At 39.1% G+C, this 27,575-nt stretch overlaps 1 protein-coding gene across 1 annotated transcript; it reads right to left on the bottom strand.

The window, feature by feature from the left end:
• Positions 1 to 1,013: 1,013 nt before the first annotated feature.
• On the bottom strand, positions 1,014 to 27,300 carry oip5 (opa interacting protein 5). Its single transcript, XM_072275464.1, has 6 exons — positions 27,235 to 27,300; positions 17,322 to 17,454; positions 15,210 to 15,276; positions 4,061 to 4,183; positions 1,839 to 1,920; positions 1,014 to 1,629 (listed from the first exon to the last, which is right to left on the bottom strand). Exons 1-6 carry the CDS (start codon positions 27,283 to 27,285, stop codon positions 1,483 to 1,485), a joined length of 603 nt encoding a protein of 200 aa, XP_072131565.1. The 5' UTR covers positions 27,286 to 27,300; the 3' UTR covers positions 1,014 to 1,482.
• Positions 27,301 to 27,575: the final 275 nt, after the last annotated feature.

Here is a 27,575-nt window from a genome sequence, read left to right as displayed (position 1 = left end):
TTTCTTCTTCTCAAAATAAATACAGAAGTTATTAAATAACAGAAATTGCTGTAAATAGTGGAAATATTAAATGCCGAAAATAGTCAGGCCAGGTAACATATCTATGAAGCAAGAAACAGTTAACCTTGCTCATAAGTCATTGATCTGAAACATTATCTGTGGAGTAAGGAACAGATACACTTAAACTACTATGTTTTCCATTTATTTTCTGATCTAACATGATGATTGATAAGGCATTTACCATTATGAAATGACGGAAATGATAACAGCAGTCAGGTAATTATAGCATAAACAATTGTACGGACTACTTGGGACCAATGGCTCTTCTGCATTGTACAGCTATGAACTTCGTCAGTGCATAAATTACTTTTCAGTGAACCTTTCCCCTTTGTAACCAGTTCCACTGTACTTTTGATGTTCCACAGACATGAAACTGCATCTAACATCTGGTGTCCATGGGTATCCTTGCTCCTGTAGGTCTGCTGGGCAAACTTCCCCTCCACCACCATGATCAATGAACATTACCAATTATTTTACTTGTGCATGATTTACGTCTTTGCACCGTACTGCTCTGGCAAAACAACAAATTTCACATAGTGATTATAAACCTGATTCTAAAATATTCTGCACAACTTAGTCAAAGGTTGGGGCACCCCTTGGTACAATGGACTCGAAGGGAAATTCAAATATTGGATCTGTTGAGTTTTAACCTTCAGGAAACTCCTCACACTGAAGAAAAATTGAAGACAACACTTGAAGAACATACAGATCAGTTGCTGCTACCCAAGGACAAACCAACAATTCTGTTTCCCAAGTTAAACTAAGCCTTGAGATTTTTTCATGGAATAAATATTCATCAAGAAGTGGCTAAGCTGTTAAATTCATGTTTAATATCATATAATCAATATAATTAATATCAGAAAAAGACTCGTGACCTGGGCTCAAGTAATATAGTGAAAGAATAACAGACATTTAGTTTATTATAAATTCTGTTATGGAACCAAACAGGGCATACAGTTATTCCAAAAAAACATTAAATATACCAAGAACAAAACAGAAAAAATACAAGAGCATAGAATTGTTCAAATCATTTATTGCACAGCTTATTTACTGTCATATATTGTAATTTAAACTAGAACAATTTTTTAAGCAGTTTGCTCACTAATTTGAACAGTGTTAAACAAAGCAAAAACCTTTGCAACCAGAACATAATCTGAGTTATTAGAATTCTGTTTAGGCAACATTTCGGGCACAGTCTAATCCAAATGCAACAAATGTGGGTGGCATCATGGAGGGTGGGGGGAGGTGCTCACATGCAATTAAAAGGTAGTACTGCTTTCTTCACTAGTTGGGTTTTGATTCACAAGGCCAGAATTCCTTCGAGAAGGTGAAATTTCCTTTCCAATACCATCGAGAGCTCCAGTCAAGAGTGACTTAATTAACAGTGGCACTACCTCCCACAGTCCAAACTGGAACAGAACCCTAAACCCAACAGTTCATCTCTGGTTTATCCTCGTGTTTCAAGACAAAGGTGCTAGACCCGAGCCCACTCTCCTCCCCAACCACCTCATCCAGCATCTTCATTGCAGCCATCAGACGATAGTGTGTCTCGACAATCTGCCTTTTCAACTAGAAGTTAGAGAGAAACGAGTCAGAATGGAGTGCAATTCACAGAAAGAAACCAGGCTTGTGTAGGCAAGGTGAAAACATACAGCTCTTTAGATATCCAAAAAGCAACTCAGGGCTAAATAGTAATCCAATTCATAGGCAATCCTAGCTCCACCCTCCAGCCTTTCTTCCTTCAGATTTAGGACAGAAGTTATTGAAATGAACATTACCTCTCCTATGTATGGGGTTAAGCTCTGTGGTCCAAGTTTCAGGGCTGAGGCTTCCATGAAAGAATCGCTCTGCAACATGTAGCTGAAAGTTAACACAGTTACAGTGAATTTGCAGACTTGTTTCTAAGAATAAACATACTTTACTTCACTTCCAAGATATGCAAAATCACTCCAACAATCATTCTTTTTGAAACATTAGAACTGTTAGATGGGTAGTCAAAACAAGCAAAGAAAAGCCTTACAAAGAGCAAATGATTTACAGTTTGTATGCTCTGTCATGATGATAGGTGGGAAAGGAACATTATAACTCTTTCCATTTAATTGCTATAAGGTTTCTACAAATGGCCAAGAATGCAGTTAGGCTTTTATTTCTGCATTGAATTTAATATGTTAACCCAAAGAATGATGCTCCAGGTAGTGCAGTTCCCTGAATATTGTACTGAAATATTAGATTGTGTTCAAGTCTCATTTTATTGTTGGAACACACAAACTACGATAAAGGCAATGCTAGTATCCCAGCTAGATCAATTCTCAATCCTTAAAGTTGGTCAACAAACATTTTTAAAAAATGCTGAGGCACAAGCCTGATTTACACCAGCTGTAATAGTACAATGTTAGCAGAAAAAAAAGCGGTACCATATCTTCATCCCCACTGCCAACGAATTAAAAATTCAACTAAAGATGAAGAATCAATCACATGGGAAGAGAAAATTCAAAGACAAATGCTTAGAAGTACTGTACACAAATGAAAGCTCCTTGACATGGTAAACAGCTCCCCCACCACACTTCTTGCATGCGTCAATAAGTATTTCAACTGATAGGTAATTAGGAACAAAAATTTAAGTGGTAGAAAAAGGACTGCATGGGCATAAGGAAAGACAAAATATGAGGTATCGAGAGCTGAAGGAAATCACTAGATGCAATTTAGACTCTCCAACCCTTGATAAGAAACTAACTACCCTATTTAATCCCCTCAACTTTATAAGTGTCTATAAGGTCACCCTTCAGCCTCCAGCACTCCAATAAGAATAATCCCAACCTAAACAATCTTTCCTTGTAAGCCCCCAATTCCTGATGATTTTCTTCTGCACTCCCTCCACACAACCACATCCTTTCTGATCATTTGGTGATCACAACTGCAGTCAACATTCAAGTGTGGCCTAACCATTGCCTTTTATACAGCAGCAGCAGCAGAATGTTCCATTTATACTCAATACTGCTACCTATGAAGGCAAGCAAGCTAAACAGCTTCATTACCCTATGCACCTGGGTCACCATTTTCGGGGAGCTATAAACTTGCACTCCAGTGCTTCAGTGCTTGGAAGGTCCCTGCTATTTCCTGTACGTATCCAACCAGTATTAGACAATCCAAAATGCATTACTTCACATTTGTCTGGATTAAATTCCACCTGCCACTGCTCTGTTCAACTTTTCAGCTGATCTCCGTCCCTCTGAAGAGCTATCCTCACAGGCTACAACTCCACCAATCCTTGTGTCATCAGTAAATTCACTTATCAAAGTACTGTACATTTATCAATGTATACAGTATACAACCTTGATACTCGTCTTCTTGCAGACAGTCACTAAGAAACACAAGGAACCTGTTTAAATAAAAACCACACACAAGACCAAACACCCAATATGTGAAAAAAGAACAAATGCAAACAATAAAAAGCAAAGAAATAACATTAACCACAGAGTCCCCTGAAGTAAGTCCACAGCCACAAAGCCGCCGATGCAAGTGAAATTGGTCCAGCAGCCCAATGGCTGCAAGCCACAGCCATGGAATCAGTCTAGCGCAGTGTCAACAGTTGTAGGTCACAGCTACAGATTCAGTTCACTGCTGAAGCACCTCATTCAAGTCACGCAAATAGCAAAAAATAAGTAGTAAAAACAAAAATACATGGGACTTGAACTTCAGTGTCCCCGAAAGTGAGTCCATAGCCTTACTGCTATGTCGGAATGATCTATATGGATGGTGTACAAAACAAAATTTTTCACTGTCTCTTGGCACATGTGACAATAACAAACCAATTAAATATTAGGTAACATAATTGCTTTCCGTGCCAGCAGTTAGAGATAGAAAAAGGACAAAATAACACGTGGGGATTGTGTGATGCAGAACTTACTAGAAATTTTGCTAGAAATCAAAGACAAAAGAGGAACATGTACTGTTCAAATGTATGCATGGGTATCAGGCAATCCTGCTGTTTTCTACTCACCAGTGCAACATTTCCTTGTCCAAACAGTACAGTCCACGCAGGTGAGAGTACAGATCTGTTGTAGAGATAGGTACAACACCCACGTTGACGCTACAGAAACTGCAGTACAGGGACTTGTAAAGACTACAAACAAAAAAAACACACAGGAATGCAAAGAAAACCCTTCAACAATACATTGCTGATTAATAGACACGAAGTAGTTAAGTCCCATTTCAGTTCACTCCAACCACAACCCATAAAATATTTATATACGATTTCAAACTTTAACATCAGAAAATTATGCTGATATTATTACAGCAACAAATGTAATTCTGAAGCAAATACCAATTAGAAATTCAATTTCTTCCCCCATTAAACACCTTTTCCTTTAAATCATATATAGAAATTGGTCCAGGCTACTTTAATGGTTAGAAGTCTTATAACAACTCACACTCCTTCAAAATCTTTCAACATTTTTCACATTGAATCTTTCTAGCATCTATCTGGAATATCAAAACTTCAAAAAAATTTGTTCAGGCACAATTTCACCTTTTGAAACAATAAGGAGGGATTTTCAAATCTGTTTTTGCTTTTTAGTTCTCCAATTCTACTGATAAATGAAAGGGTAATGAACTTTGGAAAATATATTTTTAAAATGTTTGTTTCCAATCCAGTGAGGACCTCTTAATTCACTATCTCATTCAAACTCCTAGATTTATAGCTTTTACTCATTCTTTTGAATTGATTTTCCCACTCTGCCTGAACCCCTGTTCAGGATTGAATACACACATTGCTTCATCTTTCCTTTAGATTTTACCTTTGTTTTGTGAAATTCCAGTTTACTTCGTCTACAATAATGGAACAAGCCAAGCTCAAATATAAAATTTAAAGTATTCGGTGTAAAATCTGAGTCATAAAGTAAATGACTATGGACTATGCCATGTCCACTTGTTACCTGCCTACTCTCATCCCATTTCATTTAACCCTATCACCACATTACTATCATAGTACAGAAATAGGACCATTATTCCAACTCCAATACTTGTACATCCCATCTGCCCACATTAGGCCACTATCCCTCTATGTAGTTTTTTTCCAAGTATCTGTCCAAACACATTTCTATCTGCTTAGCCACTTTCCTTGGATACTCATTCCAGATATTCACCATCCTGTGTGTGGATAAACTTACCCCTCAGATCTCCTTTAAATTTTGCCACTCAAATTAAATTCATGCTCTCTAGTTCTAGATTTCTCTTTCCTCAGAAAAATTATTCTGATTATTTATTTTTTCAAGACAGCTCATAATTTTATAAACCTTTATGAAATCACCCCCCAGACCCTTGTCCAATGAAATAAACACAACTTATTCAATTATTCCTTAAAACTACAGACCTCCACTCCAGGCAACGTCTTGGTGAATCTCTTCTGCACTTTCTTTATACAACCATATCCTTTATATAGTGTAGCAACCAGAATTTAAAGGATTCAAAGGTTCATTTATTATCAAAGTATACAACGCTGAGATTCTTCTTCTCCAGATAGCCAAGAAACCAAGAAAAAAAGAGAAGAGCAACACACTCAATCCCCTAACTGCCCTCCCCCACATGAAACACAAAAAGAAAATTGGCATCCAAGTACCCCTCTCCCCAGCAAAACTTCCTGCAAAGATATTATTCCCCCTCTAATTTAGATGCAACATGTTCTTCTTTTATATTTAACAGCTGCCCCCTTTCCAGTACCAGCTCTTTAACTATCCCATTTTCCAATTTCTATACACCAGAATGTAACACAGGAAATTACAACTCAGAAGTCCCACTTTTCAACCTTCTACCCAATTTTCTAAGTTCCCTTTGTACAACTTTGCCTCTCTTCTTAGTATGTTATTAATATCAATATAGACAATGGTTACTCATCCAACCCTTTCAGAACATCCATGCCTTCTCAGAGATATCCTTGACACTCGCACCAAGGAAGCGACACACTATATAACAGCCTCTCTCTCAGATATAGAATCACCTGTCTGTTCTATCAAGTCCTTTATCTCCACTGCTCTTCTGGATTTTGTCCTTCCCTGCACATTCTTCCATTTCTTTCTCCTTACATAGATCTGGCCTTTCTATAAACGCATCTGCATGAATGCCTCAATTACTCCATGTCAAAGTAAATTCCGTATTCTATTAACTCTTAAGTAAGGAATTTACTTCAATTCCAATTAGATTAACTTGGGACCATCCGTTATCAATGATTTCTAGTTTTGAATGCCCCAGAAGTAAGATTTTCTCGATATCAATCTTGCAAAGTCCTTCTACCATCTTAAGAGCTTTAGCTGGTTACCCCTCAACTTTCCAAGTTTAACCTCATAGTTCTGGAATCTCTCTAAGCACCACAGTCAAGTGCTTTCTAACCAAGGTTTGTGATATTTGACGTAACTTTCTCCCTTTTTAAACTCTAGCCCTTGGAAATGAATCCCACTGTATGCACGGAAATCTCTGCTTTTTCTCCTGAATCCTGAAATATATATAAAATGATGTTGCCTCCCATTGATACAAAATTCAAACTCTTATATTTCCAATAAGGAAATAAGAAAACAGGTGGACTTCGTCACTAGGAAACTAACAAGAGCAAAATTTGAGGAATCACTTGTATTCCAGTCTTTCCAAAATTTTAATTTCAAGTTCCCAACTTAACTGACTACCAATGAGCAATTTCTCCAAGTGCCCATATCCCTTAGAAATGTGGGCATCTCACATCTGGAATACAGATCTGCATATTTATCCAGTTTTCTTCACCTGGATTTCAACTGGCTAGTGTGGAATATGGGTCTCCCTAAAATCAAATACATGAAAAACAAATAAGGAAACACAAACCAAAATAGAATAGACAATGCAGAACCCAAATCCAAGCTTGTACTCTTCTTGAGAGCATTCACATATTTTACAAAGAACCAGGAGAGGGAAAACTGCTGCATAGGGACTCTGACATAATAATGCATTTCAAAACACAAAATTGAGCAAACACGGAACAGTCTGCTCTCCTCTCTCTCTTACACACACACTTTCAAGTAAACTCCCATGTGCCAACACTTCACATAATTGAAAGAAGCAAACCATTCACATTTTACTGCAGCTTTTGTATCTGCTTTAAACACTTTCTATGATCTCCAGTATTGTGTTACCTTTCATTACCAATTTCTGTATCACATTCATAACCACCATTAAATCAATACACTGTTTCTTTAATCCCTTTAATTCACTTACCATTAAGTCTTTATTCGGTGCAGTCTATTCCTTCTCCACTACAACATCCAGTAGGGTTCAAACCTTACATAATGTTACTTGATTGTTATTGTAATTTTTGATGGAGTTTTGTTGATTAATGAGCAATCAACTACTACTGTTTCTTTTTGACTAACAATAATTTAGTGCATCCTAAATATTGGATCAACCCTTCCATACATCCCTGATACTATACTTTAACTTTTACCGACTCAACCCATGCACTTCGAGTACTGTGCTCAATTCTGATCGCCTCACTACAGGAAGGACATGGAAGCCATAGAAAGGGTGTAGAGGAGATTTACAAGGATGTTGCCTGGATTGGGGAGCATGCCTTATGAGACTAGGTTGAGTGACTCGGCCTTTTCTCCTTGGACCAACAGAGGATGAGTGGTGACCTGATAGAGGTGTGCAAGAAAATGAGAGGCATTGATCATGTGGATAGTCACAGGCTTTTCCCCAGGGCTGAAATGGCTAGCACGAGAGGGCATATTTTTAAGGTGCTTGGAAGTAGATACAGACATAAAAACATAGAAAACCTACAGCACAATACAGACCCTTCGGCCAACAAAGCTGTGCCGAACATGTCCTTAGCTTAGAACGACCTAGGCTTACTCATAGCCCTCTATTTTCCGAAGCTCCAAGTACCTATCCAGGAGTCTCTTAAAAGACCCTATCGTTTCCGACACGGAAAGCAGCCCATTCCGCGCACTCACCTGCGTAAAAAATGTACCCCTGACATCTACTCTGTACCTACTTCTAAGCACCTTAAAACTACGGCCTCTCGTGCTAGCCATTTCAGCCCTGGGAAACAGCCTCTGACTATCCACATGATCAATGCCTCTCATTATCTTGTACACCTCTATCAAGTCACTCGTCAACCTCCATCACTCCAAGGAGAAAAGGCCGAGTTCACTCAACCTATTCTCATAAGGCATGCTCCCCAATCCAGGCAACATCCTTGTAAATCTCCTCTGCACCCTTTCTATGGTTTTCACATCCTTCCTGTACTGAGGCAACCAGAATTGAGCACAATACTCTAAGTGGGGTCTGACCAGGGTCCTATAGAGCTGCAACATTACCCCTCGACTCTTAAACCCAGTCCCACGGTTGATGAAAGTGAATGCACCATAATGCCTTCTTAACTACAGAGTCAGCCTGTGTAGAGTTTTGAGTGTCCTATGGACTCGGACCCCAAATTCCTCCACACTGCCAGGAGTCTTACCATTAATGCTGTATTCTGCCATCATATTTGACCTACCAAAATGAACCACCTCACACTTATCTGGGTTGAACTCCATCTGCCACTTCTCAGCTCAGTTTTGCATCCTATCAATGTCTCACTGTAACCTCTGACAGCCCTCCACACTATCGACAAAACCCCTAATATTTGTGTCATCAGCAAATTTACTAACCTATTCCTTCACTTCCTCATCCAGGTCATTTATAAAAATCACGAAGAGTAGGGGTTCCAGAACAGATCCCTGAGGGACACCACTGGTCACCGGCCTCCATGCAGAATATGACCCATCTTTGCCTTCTGTGGGCAAGCCAGTTCCGGATCCACAATGCAATGTCCCCTTGGATCCCATGCCTCCTTACTTTCTCAATAAGCCTTGCATGGGGTACCTTATCAAATGCCTTGTTAAAATCCATATACACTACATCTACGGCTCTACCTTCATCAATGTGTTTAGTCACATCCTCAAAAAATTCAATCAGGCTCGTAAGGCATGACCTGCCTTTGACAAAGCCATGCTGACTATTCCTAATCATATTATGCCTCTTCAAAAGTTCATATATCCTGCCTCTCAGGATGTTCTCCATCAATTTACCAACTATGAAGTAAGACTCACTGGCCTATAATTTCCTGGGCTATCTCTACTCCCTTTCTTGAATAAGGGAACAACATCCGCAACCCTCCATCCTCTGGAACATCTCCTGTCCTCAATGATGATGCAAAGATCATCGCCATAGGCTCAGCAATCTCCTCCCTTGCTTCTCACGGTAGCCTGGGGTAAATCCCATCCAGTCTTGGTGACTTATCCAACTTGATGCTTTCCAAAAGCTGCAGCACATTCTCTTCCTTAATATCTACATGCTCAAGCTTTTCAGTCCACTGCAAGTCATCCCTACAATCGCCAAGATCCTTTTCTATAGTGAATACTGAAGCAAGGTATTCATTAAGTACTTCTGCTATCTCCTCCTGTTCCATACAGACTTTTCCACTGTCACACTTGATAGGTCCTATTCTTTCACGTCTTATCCTCTTGCTCTTCACATACTTGTAGAACGCCTTGATGTTTTCCTTAATCCTGTCCGCCAAGGCCTTCTCATGGCCCCTTCTGGCTCTCCTAATTTCATTCTTAAGCTCCTTCCTGCTAGCCTTATAATCTTCTAGATCTCTATCATTACCTAGTTTTTTAAATCTTTTGTAAGCTCTTCTTTTCTTCTTGACTAGATTTTCAACAGCCTTTGTACACCACGGTTCCTGTACCCTACTATCCTATCCCTGTCTCATTGGAAAGTACCTATGCAGAACCCCACGCAAATATCCCCTGAACATTTGCCACATTTTTTCCGTACATTTCCCTGAGAACATCTGTTTCCAATTTATGCTTCCAAGTTCCTGCCTGATAGCCTCATATTTCCCCTTGCTCCAATTAAACGTTTCCCTAACTTATCTGTTGCTATCCCTCTCCAGTGCTATGGTAAAGGAGATAGAATTGTGATCAGCATCTCCAAAATGCTCTCCCACTGAGAGACCTGACACCTGACGAGGTTCATTTCCCAAAACCAAATCAAGTACAGCCTCTCCTCTTGTAGGCTTATCTACATATTGTGTCAAGAAATCTTCCTGAACACACCTAACAAACTCCACCCCATTTAAACCCCTCACTCTAGGGAGATGCCAATCAATATTTGGGAAATTAAAATCTCCCACCACAACAACCCTGTTATTATTACATCTTTGCTTAGTGTTCCTACAGCCAGCATATAAGAACTGGTGATGCAGCCTTTTACTCTTATGCATCAAAAATCTGGAACACTCTACCTACCAACTGATGAACAACAGGGCCGTACTATGGAACACATTAAAAAACATAAACCCTATTTTTTTTTAATTTGGCCTACTTATAGGATTACATAATGCCTGTTGATAATATTTATATAATTTGGTCTACTTGATTACATTTTATTCTATATAATGTTTGTTCTTACTTATGATTTTTAATTTTGGCTTGCATTTTTATGACTGCATTGATTTATCTTTATAATCTATGTAAAGCATATTAAGCCTGTATTTTAATATACTAAAGATGCTATATAAATAAAATTATGTTTATTAACTGCAAGTTAAGCTTCTTAAAAATTGAACTGACAAGGAGTTATGAAGTAATTTCTTCCAGCATTTCAAATTTCCTCTCCCTGCTTTACAAATAAACGTGAAATTAATATTTTTGATCAATTGCACCTGAAAGAGCTGCTAATCGGCCCAATTCACATTGCTTTAAAGGGAGAAATTTGCTCTAGACTTGTCTTAAATTCATTGATTAACACAGTATCACCATTGTGTATATACTTCTTAACTGTACGAAAGCTTTCCTTCCCAATGTCATTAGTATTCTTGAGCAGAATTGGCAACGTTAACCTCAGATTATGCGATTTGAACATTGCTGGTAAGGGCAGGATATACAGTATATCCCAATCCTAAACTTGTGAGCTACCTTCAATTGTGAAGAAGAATTCACTGTCCTACTGGGTAGAGAATTCCACCTTTAAGGAATGGGTGATCTTGCAGGTATCTTCATTCTCAAAAATCTACTGTCTTTGCCTTTTTAGGTAGTAGGTAGTAGAGACTGCAGCTGAGAGGTGCTGTTGTAAAAAGCTTTGTGAGTTACTGCAATGTATTTTCTTTCTTTCTTTTTAAATCTTTTTATTGAATAAGTATACAAAAGGGTAAGCCATATAGGCACTAATACACTGTTAGAATATAATAAAATTACAGGAAATATTAATACAGAAAAAAAGTGATACAAACAATGTAATTTAAACATAACATACTAAGGTAACATAATAGTATACTAATTTATACATATATATATATATATCTATTGATATATATATATATCAATAGAGAAAAGGGAAAAAAAAAACCCAAAAAAACCCACCGTGCAACTAGACTAAAAGCAAAGCAAAGCAATGGGCTAACTTGGAACCAAATAGAGTTAAAGAACTTAAAATCACGTCCTCAAACCCGACCTCCATTAAAAACAGTAAAAAAAAAACAAGAAGGGTATATAAATATGGAGCAAAAAAGAGAAGAAAAAAAAATTACATTAAATGAAAATATTGAATAAAAGATCTCCAGGTCTGTTCAAATTTAAGTGAGGAATCATAAAGATTGCTTCTAATTTTCTCCAAATTCAAGCATAGTATCGTCTGAGAAAACCAAAAAAAAGGTGGTTGGAGCATTAAGCTCTTTCCAATGATGTAAGATACATCTTTTCGCCGTTAAAGTAAGAAATGCAATCATTCTACGGGCTGAAGGAGAAAGATTACTGGAAATTTTAGGTAGTCCAAAGATAGCAGTAATAGGGTGAGGAGAGATATCTATATTCAATATCTTTGAGATAATATTAAAAATGTCTCTCCAAACAGATTCCAGAGTAGGACAAGACCAAAACATATGAGTTAAAGAGGCTATCTGCCCCGGACATCTATCACAAAAAGAATTAATATGAGAATAAAAGCGAGCTAATTTATCTTTGGACATATGTGCTCTATGAACAACTTTAAATTGAATTAGGGAATGTTTAGCACAGATAGAGGAAGTATTGACTAATTGTACAATCTGTCCCCAGTCATCCACGTAAATGATAGACCCCAATTCCTGTTCCTAATCTCATCAAATGGAGCTTTCCTAAGTTTCATAATAATATAAATCATAGCCGATGCACCTTTCTGACATGGATTAAGGTTAATTATAGTATCTAAAATGTATGTAGGAGGAAGCATTGGAAAAGAAAAAAGAGGAACCTAAAATAGAGCCAAGTGTATAGCCCTGAACAGATTGTAGAAATGTATTTTCAAAAAGGCTACATACCGTAGTTATCATGAACCTCTGGTAGAAGGAATAAACTGGCAAATGGGGAAAATGATCAGATGACTACTTTGTACTGAACGTGTGTTATTAGCTGATCTTATCCATACCATTATAATCTCAATGTACTTGTTCCGAAGCTCATGGAAAAGCTTTATGGAGTCAGGAGGCCTGCCATCTACCACAGCATACTCAGTCTCTGACCTGCTCTAAAGTCACAAATTAACTTTAAAAAAATAAATCTAACTCCAAGACGCAAGGTGGAATTTATCTTCCATCTGTTTTAAATTGAAGTAAGGGAGCAACATATATAAACACAAGGACATAAGAAAGTGGGAGCAGCAGCAGCTCGTCTGGCCCCTCAGGGCTGTCCAATCATTTAGTATGCCCATGTCTGATCTGTCCTACGTCTCAATTCCTCTTCTGTGGCAGTTCTCCATGACCTTGAATTTCTAATTTTTGAAAGATCGATTCATCTTCTCTATAAGTACTATTAATAACCCTTCCTCCAACACTTTCAGATATCCACCACTCAGATAATAAATTCCTATGCGCTTCAATTTTAAATGACCAATTAGGTCCCTCTGTTTGAGTGCAAACATCTCAATATCTGTCATGCCTCCTTAAGATCTCCTGTTTCAATGAGGTCATTCTTCTAAACTCAAGAGAGGCAATTCTGTCTCATTCAGCCAATCCCCAGATGTAAGCAGGATTGGCATGAAGTATAGGTGCCTAAATCCAATTTCATCCGTTCTTTACTTCATTACAATAAGGAAATTGAATACAGTGATGAACTTAGAAGTATTGTATTTCTGGAGATTAATTCTGGGTATTGGTCATACAATGGCAGATGAAATTTCACATATTTGGTTGGTATATTTTTTATTATTCACATCTCCTTTCCCTACATTTCAGATAATTTGACAAGCATCATTCTGTACTAACCCTTCTATCATACACAAGTTTACTTTAGGCTTGTTATTCAATCATTTATCTTTTAATGAATGGAAGTTTGATTTTCTCATTTATTTCTTCACACCTCAGTCCAATTACCATGGTAGCTTTCTCATTTTTTTCGCACATACTGTGAAAGCCTGAGGATATCATCTACAGTATATTACTGGGGGATACAGTACTATATGTAATCAAAGTAGTGGTATGCAACATGATTTCTTTATGGTTTACATTTCATAGTACACTCTACTACCTCAATAAAAAGTTACAAATGTCAAACATGACTTGTCCATTACAAATTTGCTAATGCTTCTGTTCTTTCGAGTTCAAATAACTGTCTAAAAATAGATATTAGTGTCTTCCCCACAACTGATAATTAACTAAATAGGCTTATAATCTTCAAGTTTCCCTTCTATATAATTGCAAATAATCTTTTATTATTGCATTAATTTGTTAAACTGTATTTCCTTCAATTTTCCTTCTAATCTTCAACAACTTGTGTTTGCCTGGGTTGAATTTGCATGTACTACTCAAGGCTAACAAACAGAATTAAACAAGTAAGCCAAAAAGCATCATTTGCAAATTTCAATACAGCTCCTGTTCGCAGAGTCTGAAGCCATAATACAATGACTGCTTCCAAAGTCCAAAGATTAAAGTGAAAAGTCAAGCAATAACAACTTACACAACAAAGATCTGTTATAATTATTATCGCTAACCTAACCTAGGTCAACACCATGCATGGTACTCAAGAAACCAAAGAATACGATTTCATAGGGACAAGTCATATTACAGCGTAACAACCTGACAAGAACCCACCAGAATATTAACTATATCGGTTGAGATTCTGAAATGGTCAGTATTGCATCAGGTTGAGTTGTGCCAGCCAGACTTGTTCACTATTACTGATATTTGAATAGAATTTTTGGATTGAAAGGTTACCCCTATGGCTGGTTATCAGCCCAAGCACACTTAGGCTGGGGTTGGGTTTTAATCTTCTCCTGGAATACATCCCAATCAGCGTCATAACAAAATGTTTGAAAATGTTATGTTTCTTCTTGATGCAATTTTGGGCCATGGACAACAAGGTCAAAAATTATGCACCACACTTTATATTTAAAGTATAACAAAGAAATATAGGTCCACAACTAGGTGACTGTTCAGTGCATGGTAACAAAAGAATGCAACTTATGACAGGAGAATTGCATACTTAACAATGTTTGCATTTTTGTGAAACATTAGTTTTAAAAAAGGATTAAACAGATCAGCCATAGCCGGAGCAGTTAAGAACATCCTGTACGAGAAATTAGAGCCAGAAACTGCTGGGTCTTAGATGAACAACTGGGAGATGAGATTAACCTGAAGTCCTATTCAACCAGCATGGACAGAATGGCCTTTTTCTGTTCCATGACTTTCAATGATTTTATTTTGAGTGCTTCAAAACAAAAATCAACTGTTAAACCTTGGCATAATTTTCATTTAGTAACCATCTAAGTCCAGCAGTAACCATCAGGACAACTTAGATCTACTTCCACCACTTTTTTTTCCTTAGATGTCAGGGGTAAGTGTTTCTTTTTTTTTTTTTTTACACAGAGTGGTGAGTGCGTGGAATGGGCTGCCAGCAGCGGCAGTGGAGGCGGATACAATAGCGTCTTTTATGAGACTCCTGGATGGATACATGGAGCTTAGAAAAATAGAGGGCTATGGGTAAGCCTAGGTAGTTCAAAGGTAAGGATATGTTCGGCACAGCTTTGTGGGCCGAAGGGCCTGTATTGTGCTGTAGGTTTTCTATGTTTCTATGATTGAAGGCATTCTGAAAGTTAATATGTAATAGCCTTACCATTCTGCCAGAGGCCCTTCATACCCTACTAATATAGTAGGATCCAGGTGCACATTCTCTGTCACCCCTGAAAGCAAGACAGCAGAAGTTATCTTTGATTATTTTAATACCTCTTAATTAAAAAAATACCACAGTATTTAAGAAATAATCCCCTGTAAAGAAGCAGGATGTTATTATTTGGGGTAGACAAAGACCAAGAGTCCAGCCAAACCTTAAGCAAGAGACAATGGATTAGAAACCAACATATGGAGGTATTACTACAAACGTTTGTAGAAAGGCTGGTTATGCTTAAAGTAAAATTTTATCTAGAAAGGTTGAGGTAAACCTGGTTGTGAGGGAAGTGGTATTGGACATTACAGATGGCATTTTGTAATACTCCAGTTCTCTCTAGACACAGAAAGATGTCTAAGATTGGGAAATAGCAAATCTTCAACAAAAGGAAGTCATGGCACCAATTATAGGCCAATTTACTCAGTTGTGGTAATTCTTTAGAACAGGCAAGTAAATTTTTTAAATAATTTGGGAAGTTTGAATTAATCAAAGAAGGGTCAACATGGGTTAGTTAAAAGAAACTCCGATTTGATTTGCCTGACTAAGCCTTTTGATGCTGTAACAAAAATGGATGAAGAATGAAATGCTGCTAATTTAGATTTTTATAAGGCATTAAAAGGTTGCATACAAAAGCAGGGCTAGCAAGGCTAAGATCCATGGAATTAAAGAGCTAGTAACAAGAAATAAAACAGGAAACCAGCTTAAAGGTAGTGTTACATGGTGTTTATGTGTTGAAGTACTTAAGACAGTGATGTTCTCCTGGGAAATAACCAGACACCACTGTGTTTTCTTAAAGAAATATGGTAATGATAGAAACGTGTGTGAAGGGGAGCATTTCCAAATTTGAAGGTTGATATCGAGCTCACAAGCATTATAAAATGATCTTGCAGATGAAAATGCAGAGAAAAGCAGAGAGATAATTTAATGCAAAATAAATAAGAGAACCAATACATAGCTCCAAACTACATGGCAAAACAGAGGAACCTGGATAGCCACAAAACCTTGAAAGCGGCAGCACATAAGAGACATAGGATTCAAAATGAAGACAGACTACAAAGGCAGGGAATATAACGTAGGTTCTGTAATAAATACTGCTCATCTCCAAACATTCAATGATAGTTGCTATATACCAAAGTAGGTACACTGGGTTTATTTTTTGAGAACAAAGGAAGTTGAGGAGATATGAAAGACATACCAGATCACTTCAGATTTATATAGGTATTTGCATTTGCAGATTACTCAAGGACCAGTTGTTCCATTTGGCTAACTTCCAGTCGGCTTCATAGCAGTACAATTCATAAAACACAAGAAATTAAAAATTGGCTCATTCTGCTCCCTGTACTTGCACAGCCATTCATCAAGTTGTTTTTTTTAAACTCAACACCATTTTCTTGCACTAACCCCTCTCCATCTTGATTTCCTCAATATCTAAAAGTCTAGTAATCTATTGAATATGATCAATAACTGAATTGCAAAGAATCAGTACTACTTAGATGGAGATTTATTTATAAATCAGACTGGAATAGCCAGCCTTTTATTTTGAGACATTGACCTTTAGTTTCGGACTCCTAACTAGGGGGTGTATCATTCCTCAACTAACACCTCTAACCCTGTAAAAACTTCCCATGTGTCAATGAAATTACTTCTCATTTATCTAAAACTAAGGAGTATTGTCCATATCTACTTAATCTCTCCTCATGCAACAAACCAAAACTCCCCAGACCCACAAACATTCAGTGACGATAAAGAGTATCTATGGACAGAAAATATAAAAAGGGAAGGACCATGAAGAAGCAAATAGACATCAAAGTGGAAAAAATATACTTCTCAAAAGATTTCTGCACCTGTGCTCGTGCACTACCCCAGATCCTTAATTCTTCCAGAAAGAAGTTAGTTACTACCCAATTTAAGTATCATCAAATCGCAGAAATACATGGAAATTGAAATGAAGCATCAATACTTGATAGCCAGAATCTCTCAGGCCCAACAGCCATTCAACATCCAAGGCAAGATTACAACAAAGCTTAAAATCACCATCACCATACATCACCCAAATCTTACTTAAACACATCAGCATGTTGAGTGTTGCGTTCGAACCACAGCACTGCAAAGAATCTCCTAACACAGTGTGGCACTTCTTGCATTGGAATATCACACAGTCTTTCACCTTCAGGAATCCCATCTCTTTATCCATCTAGAAAAGATTTACAAAAAGATACACATAATAGTCAACAGGCATTTTAACTGGGATGTACAAATTAAGCAATTTTATTAAGTATATTGAACATAATATTGCGGGAGGAGAAGACGGCAGCGCGCCGCGTGTGCGCAGCCCTCCGGTGAAAATGATATCGTATCCGTTAAATAGGGGCCGTGGACAATTCTGATTTGATGGAGAATGGACGTGAAAGCACAGAGGAACACCTGGAGAAATTTCTGAAATGCAGGTTCACTGCTGTTGTTACTCTGCGATGGAGAATCTTCCAGAGGGAAGGCCTCAAAATCCCCAGCTTTGCCTGCTGTTGGCAACCGAGATTGAGGTCGAATCGTTTGGATAGAGATGGTGCTCGGTACTCGGTGTTGGAGAGCTGATCGGAGGCTCGAAGTTTTCGGACGACTCAGAGTCGGACTGTGGTCGGGCATGGCAGGGAGAGTTTTTCTTCCTTCTCCCGTCTGCGTGAGATGTGGGACATTTGAGAGACTGAACTTTTTACTGTGCCATGGATTGTTCTTCATCAAGTTATGGTATTGTTGCACTGTTGTAACTATATGTTATAATTATGTGGTTTTGTTAGTTTTTTTCCCAGTCTTGGTCTGTCCTGTGCTTCGTGATATCACACCGGAAGAAATATTGTATCATTTCTTAATGCATGCATTACTAAATGACAATAAGAGGACTGCGTGTCTTCATAATATTAAAAAAACAGTTGCTTATTGCTTAGTGAAGATGTAAGAAAGTAACTACCACTTATTCTTTAAATTTTTGATTCTTTAAGTAAATTAAAATTGATTTGCATATTACACGTTGTAACATGATACACAGGAAGTTTCAAGGGCATACTATATGCAGTAAGCTTCCATAAAAATGGTTACAAATTCATCAACACCTCTTTCTATTCCTAATATGACGGCCATAAGTCATAGGAGCAGAATTAGGCCATTTGGCCCATCGAGTCTACTCTGCCATTTAATCATGGCTGATCCCTTTTCCCCCTCCTCAGCCCCACTCCCCATAACCTTTGATGCCATGTCCAATCAAGAATCTATCAAGCTCTGCCTTAAATATACCCAGTGACCTGACCTCCACAGCTGCTTGTGGTAATAAATTCCACAACTTCACCACCCTCTGGCTAAAGAAATTTCTCTGCATTTCTGTTTTAAGTGGACACCCCTCTATCCTGAGGGTATGCCCTCTTGTCTTGAACTCCCTTTCCATGGGAAACATCCTTTTCACATTGACTTTGTCTAGGCCTTTCAACATTAGAAGCACATCTTTTCTTACATGAGGAGCCCAAAACTGTTCAAATGGTTACAATGCATATGCCTTCCTCACCAACCACCGACTCTATCTGCAAATTAATCCCTAGGGTGTTTTGTACAAGGACTCCCAAGTCCCTTTGCATCTTCTCCCAGTTTAGAAAATAGTCTGCACATTTATTTCTACTACCAAAGTACATGACCGTGCATTCCCCAACGTTGTATTTTATTTGCCACTCTCTTGCCCTATAATGGAATTTGGGATCATCAGTAGTTCCCAAAGTGGGCAATATCATCCCCTGGGGGCAGTGGGAGTTTCTAGAAGGGCAATAAAGATAAAGAGGGTAGTGGGCAATGTTCCCTCTAAGGTACATGAGCACACACATCTTTTGCTACTCATGGACAAAAGAATTTAAATTGCACACAAAAGGTTGTCACCCTCTACCTCATTGGAATGTTAAGTATATTTCATGATCATTCATGATCACATTTGCTTTTCTGGTTTCTGATACAGACAGTGCTGACAATGTGAAGTTTTGTGATGATTCATCTACAGGTTTTAGAACTGGCTTATTTATATTATTTTTTTATAATTATTCGGTGTGCACATGTTGTCGTCACTAGGTAAAAACCTGCACAGCACAAAATTTTTCGGCACTCCGGTCATTGCAAATTAGAGGGAACTTTGCCAGTGGGTAAACACTTAGTAGCAAGGGGGGTCTACTGAAGGATTACAGGCTTAATTCAAGAAATGAATTCCTTATTACAAGCATTTGATTCTCAGTGCCTCTTAATTGATTACAATAACTATGTAATCTCCTCATCTTTTGAAAATCCACTATTCTCTTAGACTTAGCTCAAAGCACATTATAGTCGTTGCAAAGCAATGTGGCCTTTCTGCTTCTGGACTGAAGAAATCATGTTAGTTCTGGATGCAGCCTGCGCACTTTTGGCACTAGCTATGGTAGTACAGTGTTAGCTAGTATGATTCCCATACTCAAATCACATAGTGATGCAATTCATGTGAATTAAGAGATGGTGCTCAACGGGTAAAGTTCAGAATTTGTTCTTTCAAATGGTTTTGACCACATTTCTCTGGCCCACGGCCCAATCAAGATATCGCTGCCCCACTTTTATGTACCTTCATCAGAGAATCTGGTTTTGGCCTGAGCGCTGATGACATCATAACTTTCTCTTTTATTGATCACAGCACTTGAGGTTGAACTTAAATAATAGTCAATTGACTGTGTCATTAATCATAGCAAAAATGGCAGACGCAGACCAAAAGAAAAAGTAGTGTAGACATTATAGTGTGGAATATCTGAAATATGAATTTATACCAGCACCAAGCAATCAACAGCAGCCAATGCGTCTGTTGTGTGAGAAAGTTTTTTTCAAATAAGGAAATGAAACCATCCAGACTCCTTGAACATTTGAAGGGAATACTCTCTGATAAAGCAAACAAGACCTTGACTTGTTTTCAGTCACACTGTGAAAACTCACAGAACCGAAAACACTTCAAAACACGTTTGCCAGCACCTCACAACCAAACAGTGATGGTTTGCGTGCTTCATACAATATTTAATTGCAAAATCTGCCAGCAGTAAGAGGTTCTGAGTACGGTTTTGCACAAATCACCAGATCAAATAATTAAAAGGATTCCGCTCAGCGACAATTGTTTGAAACTGTCCAAAATGTCTGAGCATGTGAAAGAAGCACTGTGCAACATACTTAGGATGATGGAATTTGCTCTGCAGTTGCCAGGCAATGAATCTTTGCTTCTTGGTTATGTTCACTTCATAAAAGATGAAAGCATGATTCAAGAGTTGTTATTTGAAAGATGATTAGACACAGATACAAAGGGGAAGTCAATATTTTAGGTTGCTCAGCAATTTTTCCAAAGAGAAGGACATTCCACTCACCAACATTCCTGTTTGTGCACCAATGACGGGACGCCACCATGGAGTTACCACTTTCTTGAAAAAAGCTATACCTGACATATTTACCATTCACTGTGTTATTCACAGACAACCTCTTGTTACAAAAACCCTGTGATCAGTTGCACAAGTTGGTAAATACAGTGGTAAATAAAATTAAGTCCCATGCTCTCAATTGTCGACTATTTTGAGAGCTTTGTATTGAGAATGATGAACAGTTTGAATGCTTGCTGTTGCACAAAGTCAGATGGCTCTCAAAAAGAAACTACCTGAGGTGCTTTTATGTGCTTTTTGAAACTGTGATAAAATTCTTTGAAGACTCAAATGATTCTTTCAAAAATCAACTCAAGAATATTAGGCAGAATTGTTCACCTAGTTTAATGAAATCAATCTTCAATTGCACGGAAATGATGTGAATCTTATCAAAGTTGAATCAGCTGCCTCCACACTTTTGTCCAAATTAACCCCATTTAAGTGCAACATTCGCCGTCAGGACCCTTTCCAATTTCCAAGCCTCTCTGCGTTGGAAGAGAAGGAAAGAATACCAGATGATGATCTTCAAATTCCAGATTGGGTAGTATATCCATTCCTGAAAACTTCTACTGCAGAATTAACAGGGAAGATGGAGGAAGAACTGATCTCACTACAGAAAGACTTTGAGCTGAAGCCAAGGTTCAAAACAAAATTAACACTTTTGGCTGCAAAAATAAATCTCTAAACACTATCCTGCACTGTGGAAAAAGGTCAAGATGTTCTTTATTGCCTTTCCAATATCATATCTGGTGGAGCACAGTTTCAGGACAATTGCCCAACTTCTTTCAAAGCATCGAAAAAGATTGCAAATTGCTGAACGTGGGGATCTGAGATTCCTCCTGAGTGACATTCAGCCTGATGTTGAGAACCTGATATCACTGTATGAAGCCCATCCATCTCATTGAAAGGTGAAAAAGCACTGAAGTAGTGAATAGTTGGCCTATTAATGTACTCTCTAAACTGTTGATGAAAATATTTTACTGTAATTAAAGAAATAACTATTTATAACCTTAAATAGATTTGAATAATGTTTGCAATTATTTGTCACTGCTTTGAATCTGCAGTTCCTGTTTTCTTTCACTACGCATCATAGATGCAAATTGTTTATAGTATTTTAGTAATGACCAGAAAGGAGGAGGGGGGAAGGAGAGATGTGGTCCAGAAGCCAAGAGGGCAATAACCCAAAAAAGGTTAGGGGACCACTGGTCTCGATAGAGGCAATACCTGTACTACATGAGAGCAACCATGAAAACTGGTCAAATCACAATTTTCTGTAACATGAAGCAACACATGAAAAGCTGAAAGAACTCAGCAGGTCAGGCCACATCATTGCAGAGAAATGAAGAGTCGACGCTTCTAGTTGAAACCCTTTATCAGAACTGGAAAGAGGACAGAAGTAAAATACAAAGGGTGTGGAAGGGGGAGAAGCACGAGTTTGTGGGTGAGAAGTGAATCCGGGTGAGTGGTGGAGGAGATAGGTAGATGGGAGGGGGGTGGGGGGTGGAATTGGGAAATAATGAGAATGTAAAAGGTGATAGGTGGAAGAGGCAGATGCTAAACAAGATCGAGTCATAGGGGAGGAGACCTACCTACCTGTCCCCAATCACCTGTTGATCATGTTCCCCACCAACCTCTCCTCCTTATTCTGACCTCTGCCCTCTTTCTTTCTAGTCCCGATGGAGGGTCTCAGCTGAAAACATCTACTGTTCATTTCCCTGCATAGATGCAACCTGACTTGCCAAGTCCCTCCGGATATTGTGCCACTCTAGATTTCCAGCATTTGCAATTGTCCCTGTCTTTCTATAACATGAAATAGCATCATCTATGCATATATCAGGAAGCAATTTTTTTTTTTTTTTAAAAGTTGTGTTCATTTCATTTTTTTCCCCCACACAAAATCCAGGGGATATTTATTCTCCATCTCAAAATTTTGGGTAATGATTTGTGAATTATGTTAGGGTAAATTTTTCATAATCCAAGTGGCCATAACACAGAAGTTACCTGTAATTATAATATCTAGATCTTTTTTAAATTCACAAGTTACTCTACAAGAGATTATTGCATCCCTAATAAATTTCCTTGTAGATCATGCACATAAAACAAACAGAAAATATTCCAGCTTTTTCATCACGTCACTTTATTGTAGTCTAAAACTAAAATTTGCCTTTATACAGCTTGAAGGGTGATACTTAATCAAACAAATATGATCCTGTGAAATATAGCCTTCACTAAAATGGAAAACAGAAATATGACTACATTTACTCCAAACAGTATTTGCCACAGGAATCAAAATATATCAAAATAGATCAACCAAATAGTTTTTCCAGTGGAACAACCATGCAGGACAACTGCTAGTGCAATCGATGCTCCCTATTTAGTGAATACATTCAATCCTTGAATACTCTTTCTCCTATTTACGAGATTATTAGTGTTATGCATCTTAACTCCATCTATTGCTGTGGTTCTAAAAAGCCTTAGTAATTTATGAATTGAATTGACTTTATTTCTTACACCCTTCATATACAGACAATGAGTAAAAATCTTTACATTATGTCTGTCTAAATGTACAATTTACAGTAATTTGTAATCAATAGTACGTACAACAGGACAGTCAACGTAACGTAGAAATACAATTGTGTCAGCGTGAATTAATCAGTCTGATGGCCTGGTGGAAGAAGTTGTCCCGCAGCCTGCTGGTCCTGGCTTTTATGCTGTGGTACTGTTTCCCAGGTGGTAGCAGCTGGAACAGTTTGTGCTTGGGTGACTCGGGTCCCCAATGATCCTCCGGGCCCTTTTTACACACCTGTCCTTGTAAATGTCCTGATTAGTGGGAAGTTCACATCTACAGATGCGCTGGGCTGTCCGCACCACTCTCTGCAAGGGAGGTACAGTTCCCATACCAGGCAGTGATGCAGCCAGTCAGGATGCTCTCAATTGTGCCCCTGTAGACCACCTGTTCTACCTATTCTACAGCTGTTGAACCACCTTCAACAGCTTTCCAGAGGAATGCCAGGTTTTTATTAAAATATGTATGAAGATGCACTTGCCAACAGCAGAATATTTCCAATAAACAAAAAAAAACTGAATTGTCATCTAAATGCCTGCAGCTGAGGCTCCATGCAAACCAGCTTTTAAATGGCATCCACAGAGTTCAAGAACATGATAGAGTTTAAAACAGAACAAACGACAGCTTTTTGTTGAACCTGTAAGCATGTCACAAGTTGACTTTTTCTGAGTATCTTAAAATAACTGCAGCATTCAGTGGAAATGATCTCAGCTATTTCAATCTATTAGAGCAAGTCAGTGTCATTACAGAGGATCCATTCAGCCTGTCAATTCCATGATGGTCCTCTGCAGAGCAACCCAGACAGCCCCATCTCACTGCATGGTTATTTCTCTCAATCATTGACCATTTCCATCAACACAGCCTCATAGACAGCAATATCATTATTGCTCACGGAGAAACATTTTCCTTCATCTCACCCAGAAACAATGCCCAAAGCCACCTTGAACAAATGTCTCCTAGTTTTTGTACCATCGATTTGGCACAGCTGATACAACCAATACAACTACTGCCTTTAAGCCCCAGTGACCCAAGTTCAATCTTAACATCAGATGGCGTTGGTGTGGAGTTTGCTTTTTCTCCCTGTGACAATATAGGTTTCCGCCTACACCTCACAGAAGTGAATTGAGTTGAATTGAGTTTATTACTTACATCCTTCATATACATGAGTAAAAATCTTTATGTTACATCTCCATCTAAATGTGCATTATAGTAATTTATAATCAATATAACACAGAAATACAGAGGTGTCAGCATGAATTAATCAGTCTGATGGCCTGGTGGAAGAAACTGTCCTGCTGGTCCTGGCTTTTATGCTGCGGTATTGTATCCCGGATGGTAGCAGCTGGAACAGTTTGTGGTTGGGGTGACTTGGGACCCCCAACGGTCCTTTGGTTCCCATTCCTGGCAGTGATGCAGCCAGTCGGGATGCTCTCAATTGTGCCCCTATAGAAAGGCTGGTAGTTTAATTGGCCACTGTAAATTACCCCTAATATGCTGGTAAGGAATAGAATCTGGGGAAGAATTAAAAGGGTAATGCAGGTAGAATTTTTTTTTAAATGGGATGTACGGTTATATAAATGGGAAATTGGTGACCAGTACAGGCTTGGTGGGCTAAAGGGTCTGTTCTTGTGGTACAAGTTGCTACAACTCTATGAACAACATGAATTGCAAATTTTCCCCCACCTACTTTTCAAAACATATCATTACCTTGTCAATTGCTATAAAATTTCATTTCAACCTCTAGAAGAGGGTGGAATAGATGGAGCATATTCTGCGAGAAGATTTGTAACTACTGGTGTTCCACAGGGACCCCCTGCTCTTTGTGATTTTTATAAATGACTTAGATGAGGAAGTGAAGAGTGAGCTCGTAGTTTGCAGATGACATGAACATTGGTGGTGGTGTCGACAGCGTAGAAGGTTGGTGTAGGTTACAACGGGACAGAGACAGGATGCAGAGCTGAGCTGAGAAGTGGCAAATGGAGTTCAATCCAGGAAAGTGTAAAGTGATACATTTTGGAAGGTCTAACTTGAAGACAGAGGACAAGGTTAATGACAGGAATCTTAACAGTGTGGAGGAAAAGAGGGATCTTGAAGTCCACATCCATGGATCCCTCAAGAGGTCGCTCAACTTGATAGGGTGGTTAAGAAGGTGTGTCAGCCTTCATTACTCATGAGATTGAGTTCAAGAGCCATGAGTTAATGTTGCAGCTCTACAAAACTTTCGTTAGACCGTGCTTACAGTACTGTATGCAGTTCTGGTCGCCTCATTTAAGGAAGGATGTGGAAGCTTTAGATAAGGTGCAGGGAGATTCACCAGGTGGTGCCTGGATTAGAAAACATGTCTTCAGAGAAAATATTGAGTGAGCTTGGGTTTTTCTCTTCAGACCAAAAGAAGATGAGAGGTGACTTGACAAAGGTGTACAAGATGCATTGATAGAGTGGACAACCAGTGCCTTTTTTCCCCAAGGTACCAATGGTTAATACGAGAGAATATAATTTTAAGATGATTGAAGAATAGTATGGGGATGTACAGATGTATGGAGAGAAAAGTCAGAGGTAGTTTTTTTTTAATATAAATAGCGTTAAGATCAAGGAATGCACCGCCTGAGCTGGTGGTAGAGGTAGATACATTATGGATGTTTAAAAGACTCTCAGATGAATGGAAAGTGGATGAATATGTAGGAGGGAAGTATTAAAGTGATCTTGGAGTAAGTTAGTAGGTCAGCACAACATTGCAAGCTAAAGGGCCTGTATTGTGCTGTACCATTCTATGTTCTTCAAACAGGGAGCATGATAGTGGAGCTGTTAGCACATCACTTTACAGCACCAGCGATCGCTGAAGGGATTCCATTCCCGCTGCTATTTGTAAGCAGCTTGTTATTTTCCCTGTGACTATGTGAGCTTCCTTCAGGTGCTCGGGTTCCCTCCCATCTTCCAAAGATGCAGAGGGTTAGTGAGTTGCAGGCAGACCACGATGGCACCAGGAGCTTGGAGCACTTGAGCACTGCCAGCACAATCCTCGCTGATGTGACATGACTTGACACATGCAGCACATTCTACTGTACATACGGCATATAAGGTAATCTTCTTTCACTCCAAAGAGAACAACCCAAATATAACTCGAAGTTAGGTTCCCTCATCCCATTCTGGCAAATCACCCCCCAGAACAATTCATCCCTTATCACCAGACCTCGACTGCAAAACACAGATTGGGCTTAATCTTCCAATGAACATTGGCACATCATTGAGGAGAGAAAAAAAACAGCTTGGCATGTCTGAGAGCTGCCGACCTAAGGGAATGTTGTCTGACAGGCACATCCCTCAGGGTACAGGACTGTACAGAGGCTCTGCAGGGAAGGAGCACACTGGGCACTGAGGGGCTGGTTCCTGGGTAACAGCCTCTCAAAGACCTGATGAGTATGTTGTTTAGAGAGGGATTGATGATATAACAGTATGTATTGGAGACACAGACTACACATGCTGTAATCTGAGCCATAAAACAAACTACTGGAGGAACTCAGCAGGTCAAACAACACATGAAGAGGCAAAGGGGTGTTTTAAGCAGAAACTCTCCATCGGGAGTATGATGTGGTTTGATGGTATAATGAAAATAATAAGAGATATAAACACAAAATGCTGGTGAACACAGCAGGCCAGGCAGCATCGCTAGTTAGAGGTACAGTCGACGTTTCGGGGCGGAGACCTTTGGTCAGGACTAACTGAAAGACCTCTCACTTCCAAATTCCTCAAGGCCTCCAGTCACGGCGACATGAATCTTTTCCAGTTTAATGACAGCGTCCTGAACAACCGCAACGCGAGCATCAGTGACCGCTGAGCTGCGCCGGACAGCTCCAACCCCTTCCAGAGAGCAGAGCAGAGCAGAGCAGGCCGAGTGCCTACGCCGCCCCGCCGACACAAGCAGAAGGACTACCCCCACTCCCCTCAGGATATCACTCCTTACCGCGCTCGCCTCACCGCCGACAGCCATTAGCGCGCTCCCGGCGCCACTCATTCAAAATAACAGCGCGGCCCACGTGACCCCACCCCTCCGCGCGTGCGCGTCGTCCGCAGCGCCCCCTGCCGGCCAAAGTGGGGACGGGTGGCGCAGAGCTGTGAGTGCGCTTGCTTTGTCAGGCAGGTAGGAACAAACAAGGTGCTTATGAAGTACAAGAAATGTGAGGTAACTCTTAGGAAAGAAAGCAGGAGGGCTAAAAGAAGACATCAGGTTGCTCTAGCAGACAAGCTGACAAAAGGTGCATGGTGTCAGTGCTCACTTTATAATGTGATAGGTGATTCTACCAC

The sequence above is a fragment of the Mobula birostris genome, chromosome 1, assembly GCF_030028105.1.
Source record: "Mobula birostris isolate sMobBir1 chromosome 1, sMobBir1.hap1, whole genome shotgun sequence".
NCBI lineage: Eukaryota > Metazoa > Chordata > Chondrichthyes > Myliobatiformes > Myliobatidae > Mobula > Mobula birostris.
This window is presented reverse-complemented; position numbering and strand designations above follow the sequence as displayed.